Source organism: Dermochelys coriacea, chromosome 5 (genome assembly GCF_009764565.3).
Source record: "Dermochelys coriacea isolate rDerCor1 chromosome 5, rDerCor1.pri.v4, whole genome shotgun sequence".
NCBI classification, from domain to species: Eukaryota; Metazoa; Chordata; order Testudines; family Dermochelyidae; genus Dermochelys; species Dermochelys coriacea.
In genome coordinates this window covers 28,174,636-28,195,052 of record NC_050072.1, presented here as the reverse complement: position 1 = coordinate 28,195,052, position 20,417 = coordinate 28,174,636, and the positions used below count along the sequence as shown (strand labels likewise).

Here is a 20,417-nt window from a genome sequence, read left to right as displayed (position 1 = left end):
GGACAGTCTTTTTCCGTATTCTAGCCCTCTTCCTCCTCCCCCCTTCCCCCCCGGTCCCGGAGTGGGACCTAAACCTGGTGTTGGCTTGTTTCACGGGGCTCCCTTTTGAACCATTGGCCATGTGCTCCTGGTCTCGCCTCTTACGGAAGGTGGCCTTCCTGGTTGCAGTCATGTCGGCCAGGCGAGTCTCAGAGCTCAGGGCCCTAACCTCCCGAAGGTGCTCTCTGCCTATGACATGGGTTAGGACATTTTTCTACCGGTCCACTGCCCCAGACCTCATGCCTCCAATGAGGACTGTCGTCTCCACACACTCGAAGTGAGGCAGGCTCTGGCTTTCTACCTCGAGCAGAACAAGCCATTCAGAAAGTCCTCGCAACTGTTCATTGCCTCGGCTGAGCGTGCAAGGAACCAGCCGATTTTCCACTCAGTGGCTTTCCGATTGGATCATTTCATGCATCCATTCCTGTTATGAGCTGGTGGGTGTCCCCCTGCCACCCACTGTGAGGGCACACTTGATTCAGGCACAGACTTCGTCAGCTGCCTTTGTGGCCCGTGGCCCTATCCAGGACATTTATAGAGCCGCCAGGTGGTCTTTGGTTCACACATTCACCTCGCACTATGCGATCATCCTCCAAACCAGGGATGATGCTGGGTTTAGCAGGGCTGTCCTCTGACCTGGGAACTTGTGAACTCGTACCCACTTCCAACAGATGTAGCCTGGAATCGCCTATTGTGGAATACACATGAGCAATCACTCAAAGAAGAAAAGACAGTTACAACTGTCTTTTCCAAGCTCAAGGATGCCCAAACTTGGGTACTGCTTTTCAAGCGTTCTACCGCAATTTGACTTCAGCCTGTAATTCAGTTACATTCCATGCCCATTTTTCATACTGTAAGGTCTTTCCATTTATCCCCATAGTGAATTTTGGTGTGGAAACAAAACATTGACCAATCAGAATAATCTTTGGATTCATACCAAAAGTGATGATTTCCAGCCACCATGCAATATTTACCATTCCCAGCATAAGTGGTTTACACTTCACCAGTTTCCCAGTGTCTCAAAAGTACTGTGAAGTTTGGAGATTCTCCCCCAGAGAGAACCCACATTCTGGCAACGCTGTAAAATGTTGTACCTGCACATATGGGTGTCCCCTAGGTGCAAGCAACAGGACAAGTCCAGGGTTTTCCAGAACCTGTTATCTTGCCACAGTATTTGAGGAGAACAAACTTCTCAAACCTTATCGGCTTCATTGTCTTTTAGTACTCCTACTGGTGGTATTTTGTAGTTACTGATATGGATAGTATAAATGGTGTAAAACAACCCCCCCCACCCACCAAAGAGAAAACTGCGCAAAAAAACAAAAACAAACCACCCAACCCTCTCAAGGGCCCAATATCATGGGGGTTAATTGTGGAAAGGCGGTAGGGCTCCTTATCCCAATCAATATGATCTCTGCCATACCAAGTTTTCAATTTCTCTGTTGATAAAGATGGCAGTTTACCTTATGTATCAATGAGAGAGGCTGATTTTGTCTAGTGCATACCCTGTGTATGGAGGGTATGTTATGGCCTGGCTGTTGTCCTGCTTTGATGGTCCTCACTGGTTTGGTTGATTAAGGAAGTACAGCATAAAGTAAATGAAATAAATAAATTCACTATACTGTACATAGTATATACATTCAGAAGTTCCTGATTAACGAGTTCTTTGCTTTGCTCATTCATTGGGCTTAGTATGTCCGCAGCCAGCTTGTGTTGGGATGCTCAGTCATGTTCCCACAGGATCTTAATGTTCACCAAGTCCAGGTTTCAGATTGATGCTCCTGTTCTAAACCACCCTGCTAAATCACTGGCAGATAGGGCTCTGTTGGCATCTCTTTTGAATTGATTCGGGTGCCTTTACCTCTACATTTCTATCAACAAAGTCTTTACAATAGTCCTTTATCATTTGCCATACAATTGGTCAAGCTCTAGTGGACATAATCCTTTTGGCAAATGCAGTGAAGTCAAGCTGAACAACATAGGTACATGTATCAGTTGAACATCACTGTACAGCACTTCTTTAAGGGACTATAATACCAATCTATTACTGAGTTCTACCTCCACCTTGGGGAATTCTTTTTTTATTATTATTATTATTATTATTATTGTATGGTATTTGTGCCACACTTATTTCTGCTGCTCTTGATTCTCAAAAAGGTACATATTCATGAGACCTTATTTGAGTAAAATTTACAGGAAACACAAAGCACGTATAATGCCCCTCATGTCTAACATACACATGAAAAATTCAAGGTAGTGTGCCAGATAAACTGCAGTGCTGGCTTTTTTGTATTCTATACTAGGGGCCTCCTCATCTAGGAGCTGGAAATGTTTTTTTTCCCAAGGTTATCTGTACCAGCACTCTGTCCCCTACTTACCAGTCTGCATTTTGGGCTTGTCAGTTAAAGCATGTCCTCGTTTTTGGCATGATCCTGCTGTGCACTAGACACATAAATTATAATTTTTCCCTATCTGTCTTATCCATTGTTTTGTGGCCAACCCTTCTGCTCTGGGAGTCTGATTTCTCTGCCTGTTAAAGCAGTAAAAGGAGACACACCAGTTTTATTTTGGGTTCCCATTAAAGTCAGAAGAGTCATAGGCATTTTTTCATCTTTGCCTGATTCACACACTATCTTCTTTAGCATTGTTTTGACTGTTCTGTTTGTACTTTCTACCAAGCCAGAAGCGTGTGACTGAAAAGTAATGTGAAATTTTTGCTCTAGTCCCAGCGTAATGCAAGCATTTCCATCACTTTCACTGTGAACGTTGTTCCCTGGTCTCTGTCTCTGGAGCATTCCCCATCTGGAAAAGACATTTTGTAGTGATAGTTTTGCTGTAACAGGAGCAGGTGGCTTTTCCAGTAGACAAGGCTTTTATCCATTTAGTAAAGACATCAACAATTACAAGTAGATATTGGTTTGCTGCCTCTTGTGTGCAATAACTTCCCAGCATGGTTAATCTGCAGTCTTTCTCAAGGAACCCTGAGGTGCTCTACCTGAGTAAATCCACATTTTGTTTTCCCTGGTGAATAGCTTTTAGCACCAAATAACACAATTGTTAACATGATCTATTTAACTTTTTTTTTTTTTTTTTTTTATAATCAGGCCACTTTAATCTGTCACTGATAAGTGGCATCAGTATTTTGTTGGGCTCCCAATGGTACATCATGCACAGATCTTAACATTTCCCTTTTAAGGGGCTGTGGGAGAATTCAGACCAGGTAAGGTAAATCATCCCCTTCAGTGAGCAACAAATTTTCCCTCACAAGGAGCAATTTGCCATTTAACTGATTTAACTCCCCCATGTAATACTTTTTGTTTAAGAGCAGATACTTCTGGATCAGATTCTTGTAATGTTGTTAAATCAGTGTTTTCTGCTTGTGCTCAAGTGGTAACACCAAGGACTGGATAATCATGAGTGGGACCTATACTGGAGCTCCACTAGCTTCAGCTTCATCCACCCTATTGTTTTTCTTGCTCACTTCCCCATGTGTGGAATGAGCTTTTACCTTAAGCACACATACCCACTGAGTACCAAATTTGTTTGCTAGCTCCCATACACAGGACAAAAGGGCTTAATAGTGTAAAGGCTTTTGATCTGTACTGCAAAATAAATTCATACTCCACCAAGGGAGATATGTTGTCAGAGCATCACAGATGCACTGAGAGTCTGAACGTGTTATACTTGCCGGTGCTTGTCCTTTATTACAGAGTGATGATGCCTCTCCTACAGCAGCCACTTCAGCATAGTGGGTTGAGTGTGTACTACACCTGTACTGCACATGTTCAACCTGAACCGAAGGCACCCAAACTATACATCTTATTTTTGGTGATAAGACAACTCATCAACATATATTGTCAGACTCTCAGGGTGAAGCCATTAAGAATTTAAAATATGTACTGCACATGGGATAAAATGGTTAGAGGCCCCTTTTCTAGGATACTTGCTTGGAGTACCACAATTAACAGTCTCGCAGGCAAAGATGATGGTTGTTTAAGATGACAGACTTCAATTTGGTGCTCTTCCAGCAGCAAGGACCACAGTGTCAAATAGGACTAGTCTGGTAAAATCAGAGATGGTATAGTGTCAAAAGATACTTTAAAGGAGTATGAGCAGTGTACAGTTTTGTGTGCCCATCAGACATCTTAAATGTATCAAGCTCACCAAACAGTCGATAAATGTTTTTCACATCAGGTATACTACTTTCCAGCTCCATTCAGTATCCTGGAAGCATAAGCAATAGGTTTTTTTCTGTCATGATAGTCCTGAATTAACACAGCTGAAATGGCTGTGTCCCTGTTTGCAACAAACAATCCAAAAGGTTTTGTATAACTTTGAGTGCTAAGAACTGGAGCTTTCGTTAAAGCCTCTTTTAACTTGTATGCTACGGGGGGATGTCCATTCCCATTCTACCGTTTTCTGCAGGAGTTGGTAGAGAGATGCAGCATTTGCTGTGTAGTCAGGGAAGAAATCCTGCCAAAATCCTGTTCTGCCCAGTGAGATAGCAGCACTGTTTCTGTGTTAGGGAAGGGCAGCTCCAAAATCACTTCAACCTTTTGTTTTTCTGGAGCTTGCTGGCCAGGATGCAGGGTTAGTTCCAGGAAGGAAACCTCCTGCAAACAGGTTTCCAGTACATTTTAAATGGTTTTCCCTATCAGAAGTATGCACCAGAATATCATCTACATATTGCACAGCATTTTCTTAAGTTTAGCCCTAAGCCATTAGTAGGATTTGTTTTCAATCTGGGGCATTTCAATCTATTAAACAATTTCTTAGTTTTTATACTGTTAATCTTTTCCACTTACAAAACATCACCATATAGATTTTTACTCCCTAATAACATTTACTTCACAATTAATCAGAACTCTTATAGTTTAATTTCCACTTTTTATTTGCTATTGCATTATATTAGCCATATCGATTTCCACATGAAGTGTAAACTGTTCTGGTGCTTAAAGAGTTTCCATGTATCCTTATCAATGTTCCTAATATGGTGTCTCTTGTGCACTTCCTCCCTCCCCTCCCCCGCTGTTTCTTAAGAGGTGCACCGTCTTTACTTTTTCATTCTTTTCCTGCAATGCTTTTAGATGCTTTTTATTACTGAAAAAGGATCTCTCCCCATTATCCTGGTTCTGGCTGGCCCTGCCACAGTTCTGACCATATCCTCTGGCTCTTATTTAAGAAGATATTGAATTTTAACCCTCTTGGTACCTCAGTGCTTTTATAAATGCTAAATAACAAAACCACATGACACTAGATATCTGTGTTTTGGCAAAACATCTCTATCCACTTTGCAACTTTGAATGAAAGATTTGGATAGATGATTAGTGGAATTTTTTTAAAAGCCAATTTATTTCACACATTTTACATTTTCTTTTTAGATCTTTTGTTTTTTTTAAATTCTGAGGTCCATTGCTGTACTGTAAACAGATTATTATGAAAGACCAAATAAATACTTTAAACTTGCTCAGTTTACCCTTGCCACTGAGCCTTTGAACCTTCTTTCCTAAAATGGTTACCTTTGCAAATTGCAGTTTATGAGTATATGATACTTTTAAGTTCCTCACATTTCTAAACTGCCATTGTGTTTTTATATTTATGCTTTGGATAAATTTTCACAGGCAAGATAACTTTTTGGGCCTAGGCTCTGCTAATTGCTGAATCCTAGTAATGTTTTTTTTTTTAACTGCTGTTTTCACTCCCTTATTTTCCTCAGTGTCTCAGCTATCTGCAACTTTAGTAAGCTCATTTACACTTACATTTTTTCTTTTTCTGACGGGCAGTATTTCTGTTTTAATTTACTAGGTGTTTGTCCCCTTTTTTTTCTTGCAGTCTGTTTTAGCTGATCAGCATCCTTTGTGTTGCTCTTAATAATCTTTCTGCACAACTGTACATAGATTATGTCCCCATTTGTACATATGGAAGTACTCAAGCCGTGTAGAAGTCCCTATTTCATTTTCAGTGATTTTTGACTAAATCATCCATAGTCAAATGATGATGTGTCTATGCATGCAGCAGTCATTTACAACTGATTATTTACATATCATTCCTTTGGGAAAAGAGCCCATTTTCCTTCAGAGGATCTGTAAAGGCTACTGGGGCAAAAGTGTAGTGGGGGTAGTCTCACCACCTGACCAGCCCTTTGCGTGATTTGACTACCTGTTTTCCATTGGGCGTGACTACTAGAATTGTATTGAATTGCCATAAATTAGTTTCATTATTAAGCCAACCTTTTAACACTTTAACATCCTCATTAACAGTTCTGTTTCTATTGTTAACACTTCTGCAAACCTCAACTATTCAGTTCCCTCTAAAATTTGCAGCATTAATTTGTGCAAAAGCTACTTTTTTAACTCTCTCTCTCTCTCTCCTTAAAAATCACTTGTTTATCTCCCAAAATGACACATTCATCATATGATTTCTCTCAGCAGCTCTGAGCTTATTTCTGTGCTTTTTGTACTCATTCTTCAAGATGGTGCACTTTGCTTGCAAAGACTAGCTTGATCTGCACTAGAGAGTTAGGTCAGTGTAAGGCAGCTTACGTTGCCCTAAGTGTGTCCGTCTACACTACAGTCTTGCTCCACAAAAAGCGTAGGGCATTTGTCGATGTAGTTAGGGCAGCGCAGTGTCCATGTAGACATTGTGTTACTTAACATGGGTTGTTGACTACATTTCTTTTCATTTTCACGGCTCCATCCCTGGCTCACAGATCAGGCTGTCACCCTTGGGTGGGTGGGGGGCTCCAACTAGAGCCCAGCTGCCCCCTGGGCTCCCAGCTACCTGTTCCCAATGGCCTGCTGCCCAGGCTCCCCACTCCCAGCAGGGAGCCCTGCTTTCCCCCGGTTTCCCCGCTCCCAGCCAGGCTGCTGCCTGGGCTCCCCGCTCTGAACACAGCAGCCGGGTGCTGAGGGCCGGGCCTCCCAGCTCCCCACAGTGCAGCTGCTCTGAGGGGAGACAATAGCAGCATAAAATTGAGCCTGGCTGGGGCTCACAGCTGGGGCTGTCACCCTCATGTGAATGGAGGGGCTCCAGTTGGGAGCCCCGCATGGCTGTCATTTTTCCACAATGCCCCACTTTAGTCACTGCAAGCACCTCTGGTGAGGATATGCTCCATCAGCAGAAGGAGGGTAGTGTGGACACCAACAGCTGATTGAAATGACTGTGATGGCTGTAGGTTGACCTAAATTAAGTAGACTTAATTTTGTAGTGTAGACACGCCCTTAGCCAAGTACAATCCCTGTAACACAGCTGCCTTTGTCTATGCTTTCTTTACCTTGGGATTGTTTAAGAAGGCAGTATTAATATTGGTCTCCTCTGGTCTTACTCTTTAAAATTTCAGTGGTATTCAATGGACCTCTGCCATGTTTTGCCAAGAAGCTTTCTGCATAGGTATCCAAGGTACTTTCCATTTCTCTTTTGTTAGTGATTTTTACTTTAGGAGAGAAATTATAATGGCTCCAGAGGATAAGTCACTACACTTTACCCTGGGGTTTTAGAGCAACTGAAATTAATGTTGGTGGAAGTCCCTTCATGGTTGTCAGAATGTTAGAATTATTATTTATGAAAGGTATTGCCACAACGCTAATTGGATTTAATAAAGTAATTTATGGCCCAAAGGCCATGTGGTATTTATACAATTGCAGTAAACGTATCTATCTGCCTGAAAACAAGCAGTCACTATATCCAATACAGTAACAAAGTATTTATAAGCATATGAGCAGTACACTTACAAACTGGCCACACTGAGGGATGATCATCTTATTCAGACATGCCCTAGCATGATCAGGTAGAGACTGACAAAGAACCTTCAAATTCATAGCTCTTTTTTTATACACCTCAGCTAGCTTTTGCAAAAACTCAGTTTGAAGCAGTTCATTCTTGCTACTTTCCTTCTTCCAAGTCCTTCCTTTCTCCACAGCCCTTTTGCTTACCAGTAAAACAGTGGGAGGGTTTATGCTTGTTTCTTTTAAGACAGTTTTCCTTTGTCTTGTTTCTGCAGCTTTTCATGTTGTCAGTTACTTTTGAACCATACATCTTTCCCACACTGTAAGCAATATGCTTATTCTTCTCTTGACCTTTTACTTGCTGACTGAGGCCTTTTCTGTACTTGCCTCAAACCATAAAGCAGATATTTTCTTAGCTTAAGTTTGCCTAACTTTAATTAACTATCCCTACTTGCCATGTAGTGCTGTATATGTATTTAAAAGGCCCTGTGTACTTATGTCGTGTGTTAGACCTAAAGTTTGTGGCACAGCCCCACAGATTATATAGCAGAGTTGAATTGTGTTGTAATATTTGGGAGAACAGCTTCATTAAAGCAGGATTTATGAGCTTCACATGGCAGCCACCTCCGTCTAACCCCAGGAGTACTGTAGTCCCTTCTGCTGCTGGCTGCTCTTTCTACTCCAGTCTGCAACACCGTCTCTCTTCCTATGGGCCTTATAGCTCCGCAAGATGGGAGGCCCATTCCTGCAGTTCAGCAGCTGAGTAGCTGTCACGTGGCTGCCACACAGAGCTCCTAAGCCCTCAAGGAAGGAAGTAGCTTGAAAGGCCTTGTCTATACTACAGAGTTTCGTCAACGCAAGTTAAGCCGACAGGTTAAAAACTGGTGTAATTATATCGCTTGTGCATGTTAATACAACGCTCCTTCTGTTGGCTGAGTGCGTTTACAGTCGGTGCTCTAGCATCAACAGTGAGAGCAGTGCACTGTGGGTAGCTATCCCACTCTTCTGCTTGCCACCTTCTGCAGCTAGGAGTTGTGGCAAGGCAGAGTGAATCGAGTGCAGCGTGGGTGGGGGCTCAATGTCTCATGATGCGGTTATTTCCGTCCCAGCATTCCATGGGCTTCCGACTGCGTTTTGTGACATTTTTCAATGGCTCCTGTTTACTATGTGCATGCCATCTCTGTGTGAAAGGATGGATCCTGCACTGCTCTCTACTGTTGTGGTCACTGTTACGAATACATCGTGGATGATCATGCAATATATCATGAGCTCCCAATCTGAACAGGAATCAGAGTTGCCTGACCTGCTGTGTGCCATGAAAAGAAACAATACCAGATAACTTTTGGCATTCACAGAACAGCTGCACACAGGGTACCGTCACTTTTGGGCTCAGGAAAAGAGCGCAGAGTGGTGGGATTGCATCATTCTCCTGGCAGAACATGTGCATACTTGCCCCTCTCTGCAGCTGATACAGAACTGCTTTCCATGCCTTCTCCAAACTCCTCCCACACATTCTTTGCACTCTCCCAGAACGTCTTGGTACCCCATTCACTCCACCCTTTCGTACAGCTTCTGAAATGATAGCTGGACTTACACACGGCTATTAGCGCCTTCACTGCCCTGCACTCTTATCTCCCTTCCCACCAAGTCTTGTGGGTGTTGTTAATTAGTATTTAAAACAAACTCTCTGAAAGATAACCAATCTTTGTCTCCTACAGACGGTGGTTGCTGCTGGTAGTAATATATAGTGGCAGTCTAATCATTTGCTGACTACAAATCCCAGTCAGGAATCATCACAATTTTTATGCAAGATGGCAAGTTAACAAAGCATGGCAGAGTGCAGTATAGAAAAACCACATTATTCATGCTGATTGTCAAAATGTTGCCTCAAAACCTCCGTGATTTGAATAGCCCCCCAGTTGGGCACCTCCAATAGCCCTGGTATCTGGCTGCGCAGATTCAGCTGCCAGGCGATCCACCTTCACGCCCCACCTGGGGGGAACTTTTTACCCTTAGCTTCGGAAATATTATGGAGTGCACAGCAGGCTGCTATGACCACAGGAATATTTTGGTCACTTATGTCTAACCTGCCGTAAAGGCAGCATCAGCGTACTTTTAATCTGCCAAAGGCACGTTCTATGATCATTGTGCACCTGCTCAGCCTATTGTTGAAGCACTCCTTGCTGCTGTCCAGGTTTCCCATGTAAGGCTTCAAGAGCCATAGGAGTAAGGGATATGCTGGGTCTCCCAGGATCACTATGGGGCATTTCAACATTCCCCAATGGAATCTTCTGATCTGGAAATGAAGCTCCTACTTGGAGCTTTCTGTACAGGCCAGTGTTACTGAAGATGCATACGTCATGCTCCTTCCTGGACCACCCTGTGTTCATGTCAGTGAAACACTCAGTGATCCACAAGAGCCTGTAATACCATTCAGAAGTACCCCTTTCTACTGATGTAGTCCATTACAAAATAGGGAAAGAACAAGTTAAAAATTATTTGGATAAATTAGATGTCTTCAAGTCACCAGGGCCTGATGAAATCCTAGAATACACAAGGAGCTGACTGAGGAGATATCTTAGCCATTAGCGATTATCTTTGAGAAGTCGTGGAAGATGGGAGAGATTCCAGAAGACTAGAAAAGAGCAAAGATAGTGCCCATCTATAAAAATGGAAATAAGGACAACCCAGGAAATTACAGACCAGTCAGCTTAACTTCTGTACCCAGAAAAATAACGGAGCAAATAATTAAGCAATCAGTTTGCAAACATGTAGAAGATGATACTGTAATAAGTAACAGTCTGCATGGATTAGGGCCAATATTGTAAATTCTGTCACCATTTTACACATCGGGTCATTGAAGCCAATCTCTCACTTCTGAGGGTAAACAAAGATGCAAGGGTGCATCTTCTGCATGTGTGCTGCTTCAGACCCAGTCCCTATGCTGCTCGCCTTTGTGTTACTTTGGTCCCTGCACAAGTGATTGCCAATTGGTGCGGGAAAGTGGAGGAAGGAACCTTTGCAGAGGATTCGTGAGTACCTCCTAGGAAAGTTTCCCTGAAATCTCTCTGTAGGAGTCCCATGAAATCTTGGTGCGCCTTAACACACTGTTCTGCTGTACTGCTTAGCTGCAGAAGGAAATGTGGAGCACACTCAAACACCGCTAGTCTTGTATGTTTCTATTCCTCACCCACTTCTTGAATATACAGAGCAAAGGACAGCTCTACCTCATATAATCGAGGAGCATCAATTCAAAGAGTTCACTTACCAGGGCTCTCCTCTCCTGTGTCATGCGTACCAGAGACGGACTGATGCGACTGGGTAGACCCCTCTAATGTGGAAAAGAGGTCCTGACTTGGTGCGCCACTGGACAACCCTGACGTGTGCGCCACATCGTCCTCCAACTCAACCTCCTTGTCCATGACTTCGTCTTCGGGGTCAGTCCACTGTCCGCCACTTCCAGCCCCGTTTGAAGTATCTCCAGGGCTTTTGGCGGTGGAGGTGGGATTGCCATCAAGGATGGCGTCCAGCTCCTTATAGAAGCATCAGGTATTCAGCACCAGAGCGACGGTTTGTTTCCCTTGTATGCCTGCCTTAGCTCCTTTGTCTTCACACGGCACTGATGCATGTCCCATACATAGTCTGTATCTAACAAGCCATGAGAAATCTGACAATCAGTATCAAAGTTCCTATTGCTAGAGCAGAGCTGGGACTGAGCAGCCGGTTCTCTCCACAGTGCCAGCAGATCAAGCAGCTCGGGTGTGCTCAAAGCAGGAGAGCGTTTGCTGCATGGAGCCACCGTGGTCAGCTGAGAAGATGCGATGTGAGCTGTCCACACCCAGCAAACAAAGTGGAATTTCAGTAATTTCCATGCTTTTAAAGGGGGAGGGGTGGATGCCGGTGTACATGGTGTAGGACAGCGGAGTTTGAACCACTGCCCAAAGCTGTTAGGATGGGCATTGTGAGACACCTCCTGGAGGCTATTTAGAGCGATATAATCAAGCATTGTGTCTACACTGACACTTTGTCAATATAACTTTGCCACAAAAGTCTCTACGTCTTTCGTCGAGGTGATACTATTTTGTTGGCAAAGCAGGAGCATTTTGTCGGTAGAAGGAGCATTGCAGTTTGTATACCTCCACTGTTTTGTTGATGAAACCCGACTTTTGTTGAAAAAACTGTCTAGTGTAGACAAGGCCTAAGATACTGCAGTCCACCTCTCTCTCTCTCTCTCTCTCTCTCTCTCTCTCTCTCTCTCTCTCTCTCTCAGTAAAATTTAACAGAGGCTCCTGCAGAAGTTCTGAGTAGGCTAGTAATTGCTTTTTTCATTGCTGCTTTACCCTTTGGAACAATCTCCCCTTCCATTTTCTTAATGCCCATGTGCAGAAGTTAAATTACAAACGGAGGAATAAGAGAGAGAAGCAAAATGGTCAGCCAAGAAGCTCAAGAGCAGAAGGCAGTGGTTTAGAGGATTTGTGATATAAGCAGGTAATATAAGGGGCTATATGTTTGGCTACATCATATTATACACATGATTCTGGAAGTGGGTGTGAATGTGGCAACCTAGAAATTGCTCATCCTTTTTTGGTTTTTGTTCTTTTGGCAGATGATCACTGTGAATGCTTCCTTGTTCCCTAGCTCTATTACTAATTCCTTGATAGCAGTTGGAAATGATGGCCTTCAGGAGAGAGACAGAATGGTTCGAGCTTGTATTGCCATTATCTGTGAACTAGGTGAGAATGTTGAAACAATTATCAAATTCAATACAAAGCATCAACTCATCAAATCTTTAAACGATCCTTTCTTTTGTAGGTTTTTACTAAAGTGCTTTTCCCCCCAAGTAATTGAATATATTATAGTAGGTAGTTTGTAAAGCAGATAATTGTCACAAATCTAGTGAATTTTTTTAGTTGTCAAAAAAGTCAGTCAATCTGAAATCTATTCAGTTTAAAAAAAAAAAAAAAAAAGCACACCCAAAACCCAAAGAAATTGACAGTTTTACCGTTGCCCTGAGCTCTTTGCCATTTTGTTGTGGTTTCTACAATTAACCTTTGCTATAAAAAAAAGTCCCCCGTCCCCACCCCATGTCAGCTGCTGTGTAAAAGACGCACACAAACTAGCAATAATTGTCTTTGTGGGGAGGGGAAACTGAAAATTACTAGGTTTCAGAGTAGCAGCCGTGTTAGTCTGTATTCGCAAAAAGAAAAGGAGTACTTGTGGCACCTTAGAGTTAGTTGTCAGTCTCGAAGGTGCCATAAGTACTCCTTTTCTTTTTTTGAAAATTACTAGGCACTGTCAAATGTGCAAATGAAGCTGCAAAATGTTTTTCTCAAGTACTTTTCAGTTATAGTAATGGTGACCATTACGTGTAATAATAGGTGGCAACAGTTTCAGAGAAAATTGGAAGTATTTAAGTTGAGCATATCTTTTTAATATTTTAATCCCCACATTTATTACTCATGTTAATATGCATTCCAATTAGATATTAAACTGTAACATTTAATTTGCATGAAAAGTTTTAAAATTGATAATATCCACTGACAACAAAATAATAAGTCTGTTTTCACAGAGATCATTTAGACAATGTGACCTTTATTGCATCCACCATGATTTGTAGAATTAGTTTCATTGAGATCATTACATGCTAGTATCAACTGATGGGAAATAAGTGTAACTGCTGTTTTCAGGATTTAAATTTTAGATTTAAAAAAGTAGAAACTGAACTATCTTTGCCATATATACAACATTTTATACCGCAGTACAAATTCATTCTATTCCAAAAACAATATACCTATAATGAAATGTCCATGTACTATTGTGCGTGTGCTTTGAAGCAAGCATATTTGTCTTTGTCAAGAAACACCGTGTAATGACTGACTCTTGCCAGTATTTATATTGATGAAATATTATTACAATATGTCGGCAGCTGATGGGGGTATCAACAACATAACTTGACTCCATTAAAGCTTTTTATGACCACCACCACCTGACAGCATTCACAGGAAAAAAGTTTATAAACAAATCTTTGATAAATTAATCTCAAATATAATGGGTTGTACTCCTGATTCCTTGCTGCAAGTTTATAAATAGTCCCATTACATATTCCAGTATTAGCCATAGTTAGCAAGATTCAAAGAGGCTTCAGAGGTTTATGTGGATAAGAATATCCAGGGTTTAAATAAGTTAATTCTAACAAAGAGTATTGGAAGGGAGCTAAAACTTTTTGCTTCAGGATTTAATCCAATCTCTAACTATTAGGGATTAGGATGAAACCTTCATGGGCAACCGATTACCCCACATCTGCCTATTGTAGGGTTTCTTGCACTTTCCTCTGAAGCATCTGTGGGGTGGTCACTGTTGGAGACAAGGTACTGAACTAGATGGATCAAGGTTCTGATCCAGTATGGCATTTACTATATTGGAGGCACTTAAAATTTTTACTTTCGTTTGAGTTGTTAAATTGACGTTTTTCTCCTATTTTAGCACTTCAAAATCCAGAGGTGGTAGCTCTTCGGGGTGGACTAAGTACCATCTTGAAAAATGTGATTGATTGTCAATTAAGCCGAATAAATGAGGCTCTCATAACTACAGTTTTGCACCTCCTTAATCATCCAAAGACTCGACAATATGTGCGAGCAGATGTTGAATTAGAGGTAGTAATTTCATTTTCTTTTCCAGTCTTAAATATGTTGTTAAATTTATATTATTTATTTTGAAATCCTGAAATGTGGGTGACGTGTCACATGCAAGATGCAGTACCATTTCAAAATAGGAAAAAAATGGAAGTGGACCATAGTAGCTGGTATAACTTATTGTATAGTAACTGAGGGTTTCACTTTTGAGAATAAGCTTGACTCAAACCTGTAATCAGTTGTTCCAGCTTCTAGGAAAAGAACTGTTTGCGCTGTATATGAGAGAAATTAATAAGGTTTTGGATTTACTTTACAACTTCAAAATATGTGCTAGTTCACATTACTACATGAGCCTTCTGGTTTGCTTCTCTGGACAAGGAGAGGAATATATCTAGCTGTACAAGAATAAATTGATAAATCAGATGCTGATTTGTATCACGAATGTTAATAGAATTGAGCATCGTTGAGTTTTGAAATGAGAATTAGGCAGATACTTCGTGCTCATGGATATAGCTGTTTATTCTGTCTTGACTAATGGGTCCTTTTTGTGAACACAGTGTAGAATTTACTGCAACTCTTGCTAGTAACTGAAAGCTGTCTCTGACAAGTGGGAAAACAGTGCCATTTAGGCTAATAATTTCTTTCTTCCTGAAGGTGGGGAGGGGTAAAAGTTTGTTTTGGTTATTTTGTTACTAATCAGTGACATGAATAATTAAATCATAATAATTTACTGTTCACTTCAAATTTTATTCTGTACTCACTATAAAAGTGTTCATTTTTAAGTTCATTTTTAAACACGTTAAAATCTTTAAATGAATAAATAAAATCATAAATTGGAGACTTGAGAGGTGGGGGTGGGGAAGGAACAAAGATCTTTAATTTGTCAAGAGGATACACTTATGTGTGTGTTTCTGTCTGCTTAGCGAATTTTAGCTCCATACACAGACTTTCACTACAGGCACAATCCGGACACAGCAGAAGGACAGCTGAAGTAAGTACTTAGTACTATTTCTTGTGTCACGGGTTGTGGTAAAGTTGCAGTATTATAACTGAACATTTTTTTCCATTCTAAGAGATTTAAATATACTATAGTTCACAAAAGTGAAAGAATAAAGAGTTATAGTAGCCTAGGTAAAATTAAAAGTGTAAACTGTGTAGCTTGTTGAGTTACTTAGAACTTAAACACTTAAAAACTAAATGGGTTATAAACATAGTTCTCTTTAAATTATCAAAGGCATGAATTAGAAATGGAGTTATAAACGTTGTGTGAAGTAGAGAGTTTTGGTGTCAAGGAACATTGGACCCCTTTTGTGTCATTTCAGTAGTAGGCAAATCAGACTTAAGGGTGACAGTCGAGTTAGTATAATACCCTCCTGGACTAACCTAACAACAAAAGGAAAGGGGCTAAACATAATGCTAATGCTCAAGCATATAACCCTTAATGAAGGGACAAAAAGAGAAAAAAAATAATTGCCTGTATATCAATGCTAGAAGCCTGAGAAATAAACAAAAGTTAAGTGCTCATTCATCAGAAGAAACTGGTATTACTGAAATGTGGTAGAAATCACATGAATAGAATGTTAAAATTTCTGCATACACTCAATTTAGGAAGGATAGAGTTTGCAGAAATGCTATTCTAAACCAGGTAATGGTATCTTTGATGTAAATTGACAGCTTAGAAGCATAGGACCTGGAATGTTCTTAGATCATTTTCTAACCAATAAAGCAAAGAGAGGGGGATTAGTAGAGGTCTAGTGTAGACCATCATATCAGACTAGAAAACAGGAGAAACAATTCCATAAAGCTTCTGTCTATAATATATAGATAGAGGGAAAACGTCATTATCTTGTAGGTTTTCAGCCTGGAGGACATATGCTCAAGGTCTCATTCTGCCAGTAGTAAACCATCTTTGGAGTTTATGGCATCTCTGTGCACAACACTCTGAACTATGGGGTGTTTCCATGTCCCTGAAGCAGGGAGACAAAACAATAGATTTGTCTGCATACAGAGGCTAGGCCCATACCATACTAAAGTTCTCCAGAGTTTTCTGCCTCCATTCCTGGGCAGGGAGCAATGTTGGACCAGAGTGTAATAAGAACCTTATAGGTAAGATCTAATTTTCTCTTCTAAATTATAGATAATTTTCTAACCAAGTATTGTACTCAACTTTGGGTAATTTAGTATTACATATCTTTTTTTTGACATAAAACAGTTGATTGCTCAACTAAAAATTAGTGGTTGCCTACATGCCAGTAATCACAATCTGAGTACATTTGTTAGATTCAAACAGAATATAATCACAAAATGTAACGTATTTGGCACTTTACAATGCCAATTTCCCAAAGCTGAAAAATTACAGCAAAATTGATATGAAGGAAAAAATTTAATTGGGAATTGTTTAATAATGTTTCTAGATAATTAAACCGGAACAAGTCTGTAATCAGTTAAGGTGACTATTTAGGGTTTAAAAAAAAAAACCTCTCAAAACATCCTGCCTAATAAGCGAAGTGAAAATAGTGACAAAATACAGTATATAAACATGGAAAAAAGTTAACAGCAATGACTATAAATTATGAAGTACAGAGGTTTGAAAAAGGAAGCTAAAGAGAATGAGAATTTTAAAATTTTATTAAATTCAGGAAAAGAATAAATCCTAGCAATGACATAGGTTCATTTCTAGATGGAGAAGGTAGAATTAGAATTCAGTTATGATACTGAAAAGGCAAAAGATTCAATAAATATTTCTGACTGTATTTGAAAAGAAGTTGGATGATGAATTCATATATTATTAGTAAAGGAACAGTTTGTATTGAGCAGTAAGTTGTTGTTACATAGCACCAATTAAAGTAAAACATTAAGTCTGCAAGACCATTTAACTGGCACCCTAGAGTTTTTTTTTTTTTTTTAAATTGTTCAAGGAGTTCTCTGAACCACTGACGTTGGTTTTATTTTTTTAAATAATTATTGGAAAACTGAGGAAGTTCAACAGGACTGAGGGGAAAAAACTAATATCGTGCTCGTATTTCAAAAATGTAAATTGGTTAACCTGGGCATCTATTGGCCTGTTAGTGTGACATTAATCCAGAGCAGAATAATAATGGAATGAATGATATGGGATGCAATCAGTAAAGAATTAAGAGATTTGAAGCATAACTAATGACAGTCAACATGTTTTTTTGGAAATACATCTTGTCAAACTTGGTATTGTTTTGTGGTCAGATTACAGGTTTGATTGATGGAAACTGACAATATGCTATTTATTTATAACATTTGAACCAGTACTGAACAATATTCTGATTACAAAATTAGTTCTATATAAAATCAATATAACACATATTAAAGGAAATAATCACTGGCTAACTTGCAGATCTCAAAGTAATTATTAATGGGGAATCATAATCAAATGTGGGTGTTTCTGGTGTGGTCCCATAAGGCTCTGTTCTTGGCTCATTCCTATTCTGTGCCTCTATCAGTGAGCTGGAAGAAAATGTAAAATTGTTGGTAAAATGTTCATGACACAGACTGGGTAAGTAATGAGAACAGGTAATTTATACTGAATGATCCGGATTGCTTGGTAAAATGGGCTCATTAAACAGCATGTCTTTTAATATCTAATGCAGAGACCTACATCTAGGAACAAAATATAGTGGTGATGTTTATGTAAAGGATTGCGAATTGCATCCTAGAAAGCAGCGACTCTGAAAAAGACACAGATATCATAAGTAACTGAATATATGTTGTCAGCACAATGATGTGGCTAAGAAGGCTAATGAAATCCTTGGCTGTACAAACACAGAAATATCACATAGCAAGATGGAACTGGCATCACTTTGTATACCACCTATGTGAGGCTGTTGTTGAAATCCTAAGTGCAGTTCTGGTGTCCATACTTAAGATGTTGGAAAAAATTGGAAAGGGTTTAGAAAGATCTACAAATCTTTTTGAAGTATGGAAAACCTACCTTACAGTAAAAGACAAGCTAAATAGATTGAACTTATCAGAGAAGTTAGGGGCAACTTCATCATGGTCTAAAGATACTTGTATGGGCAGAGTATTACTGAGAGTAAAGGGGCTTTAATATAATATAGGCAAATCAAGATCCAGTGGCTTCAGGTTGAAGCTAGACACATTCAAATTAGAAAAAAAGTGCACATTTTTACCAGTGAGTTTAATAATTACTCATTGTATCATCTTACCAGGGTTGTCAGTCTCCATTGCTTAATTTTTTTAAATCAAAAGTGGATGGCTTTCTAATAGATTCTCTAACTCAATCAGAAATTGTAGGCTTGATGCAGGAATTACTGTATAAAATTGTGATGTGCGTTATGGAGGTCAGACTATAGACCCCTTTTGGCCTTAAAAATCTATGGGTATGGTTGTGTGTTATACTACCAGAAAATTAGAGGGGGTACAGTCCATGGTAGATGGGATCTTAGTGGCTTTAAGATGCCTTTTTTGCCTTCCTGATTCTGGGCTGTTCTGGAGGTTGGAGTGGTCCTAGCATAATTTTTGGCAGTGCTGCCCAAAATATTCACAGTGATATGCTCTGGCCCTACCCTGCACCCTCTATGCTGGGCCTCACAAGAGATTGTGTCTAAGGCTGCTATGGCAACATTATGTAGTGTTTGTGTTTGGAGAATTTTGTCCCAGCCAGTGAAATGGCTTCATGATCACTTTATGCTGCTACAGCTGCATTCAGGGGTTGGTCTATGGGGAGGAGAATCCCTTTCTGTGAATTCTGTGAAGCTGCGTAGTTTTGTGTAGTTGACTGGGGAATATCTATCTATAACATTTACTATCACAATAACTTCTCTTGGCTTGATGGTCAAAAATGCCAAGATGCATCTTTCTGAAAATATTATGCCAACTGAAGAAAAATCTGCTATCCAAATGCTTATAAAGTTATGTGACTTCTTTATAAAATTATTGTGGGATTTTATTTTGGTCTATGATGGTAGTGGTCTAAATCAGAATTTACATCTTCTCAGAAATACATTTTTCAACAGAAAAGGCCTGAATGTTTTATCTTGGGGGTTGTTGCCTATCACAGTAGTATAAAAGTTCATTGTTAACCATAGTAAAAAATTTGACAAATAACAATGACACCTCTGTATGAATCACTTTCTAAATATTTTTAAAACCTGATCTTTTATCCCCTCCACTACCTTTAAAATTTAAAAAAAAAAAGCTTGTTTATAATTGGCTTTTTCATTTGTAGATTAGAGAAGCATTCCATGGCTAGCAAGGTAACTCGCTAGGGAGATTGGGTTCTTCAATTTTACAAGAAAAAAGTCATGGAATTAAAACTCTGATTCTGTAACCTTTATATTATAAATATAGAACCTGAATTTTTTATGTTGGATCCCATTCCCTGTCAAAGAGCTTCTAATAGTTAGTTGTACTCTTGTTTGAAGTAGCTAGTAAACAAAGTACCACTCTAGATTTAACAGTAACGTAATGGTAGTATATCTGTCTGGCATTTGTTGTTTTTATAACAGAGAGGACAGAGAAGCACGCTTCCTAGCTAGCAAAATGGGAATAGTGGCAGCATTTCGGTCATGGGCAGGTAAGTGGTTTTTGTTTTTTTCTCCCCACCCCCTATTTGTGTGTAGAGAAGGGAGTTTAAAGAGTGAGAGAGTGGCTCGTTTAAGTATAGAATCTGTTCCTATGAGTCTACTTTGTATCGTCTTCATCAGTACCTTGTCTTCAGTGATATTAATGTGTTTTGATGTGTCACATCAGATGGGGTTCCACTATGTGGTGTGCTCTGATTGTCATTCCTCACCAAGATATGCAACTCTTGTTGCCAATTTGGGAATTCCGTATCCGATATCTGTTTACTTTAGCTGTGTTTCCTGATATTTGATGGGTGAGGCTGATGATCACCATAGTCTAAAGTTTCATCTACACTGGAGATCTGCCCTATTCACTAACCAGTGCAAATAACGCCACTGTTCGTCTGCCTGAAGAGTTTGCACCAGTGTAGCCTCACCAATGACTGGCCACTGATTGCTGTAACTGG

At 40.0% G+C, this 20,417-nt stretch overlaps 1 protein-coding gene across 4 annotated transcripts in view; it reads left to right on the top strand.

Annotated features, from left to right (window-relative positions):
* RICTOR (RPTOR independent companion of MTOR complex 2) overlaps positions 1 to 20,417 on the top strand; it is a 179,009-nt gene that overhangs the window by 85,498 nt on the left and 73,094 nt on the right. For all 4 annotated transcript variants that reach the window (XM_038403986.2, XM_038403987.2, XM_043514340.1 and 1 more), the window contains 4 exons: positions 12,370 to 12,496; positions 14,247 to 14,416; positions 15,319 to 15,386; positions 19,894 to 19,961. In XM_038403986.2, the coding sequence (XP_038259914.1) occupies positions 12,370 to 12,496; positions 14,247 to 14,416; positions 15,319 to 15,386; positions 19,894 to 19,961 (433 nt within the window). The remainder of the gene's footprint in view (positions 1 to 12,369; positions 12,497 to 14,246; positions 14,417 to 15,318; positions 15,387 to 19,893; positions 19,962 to 20,417) is intronic.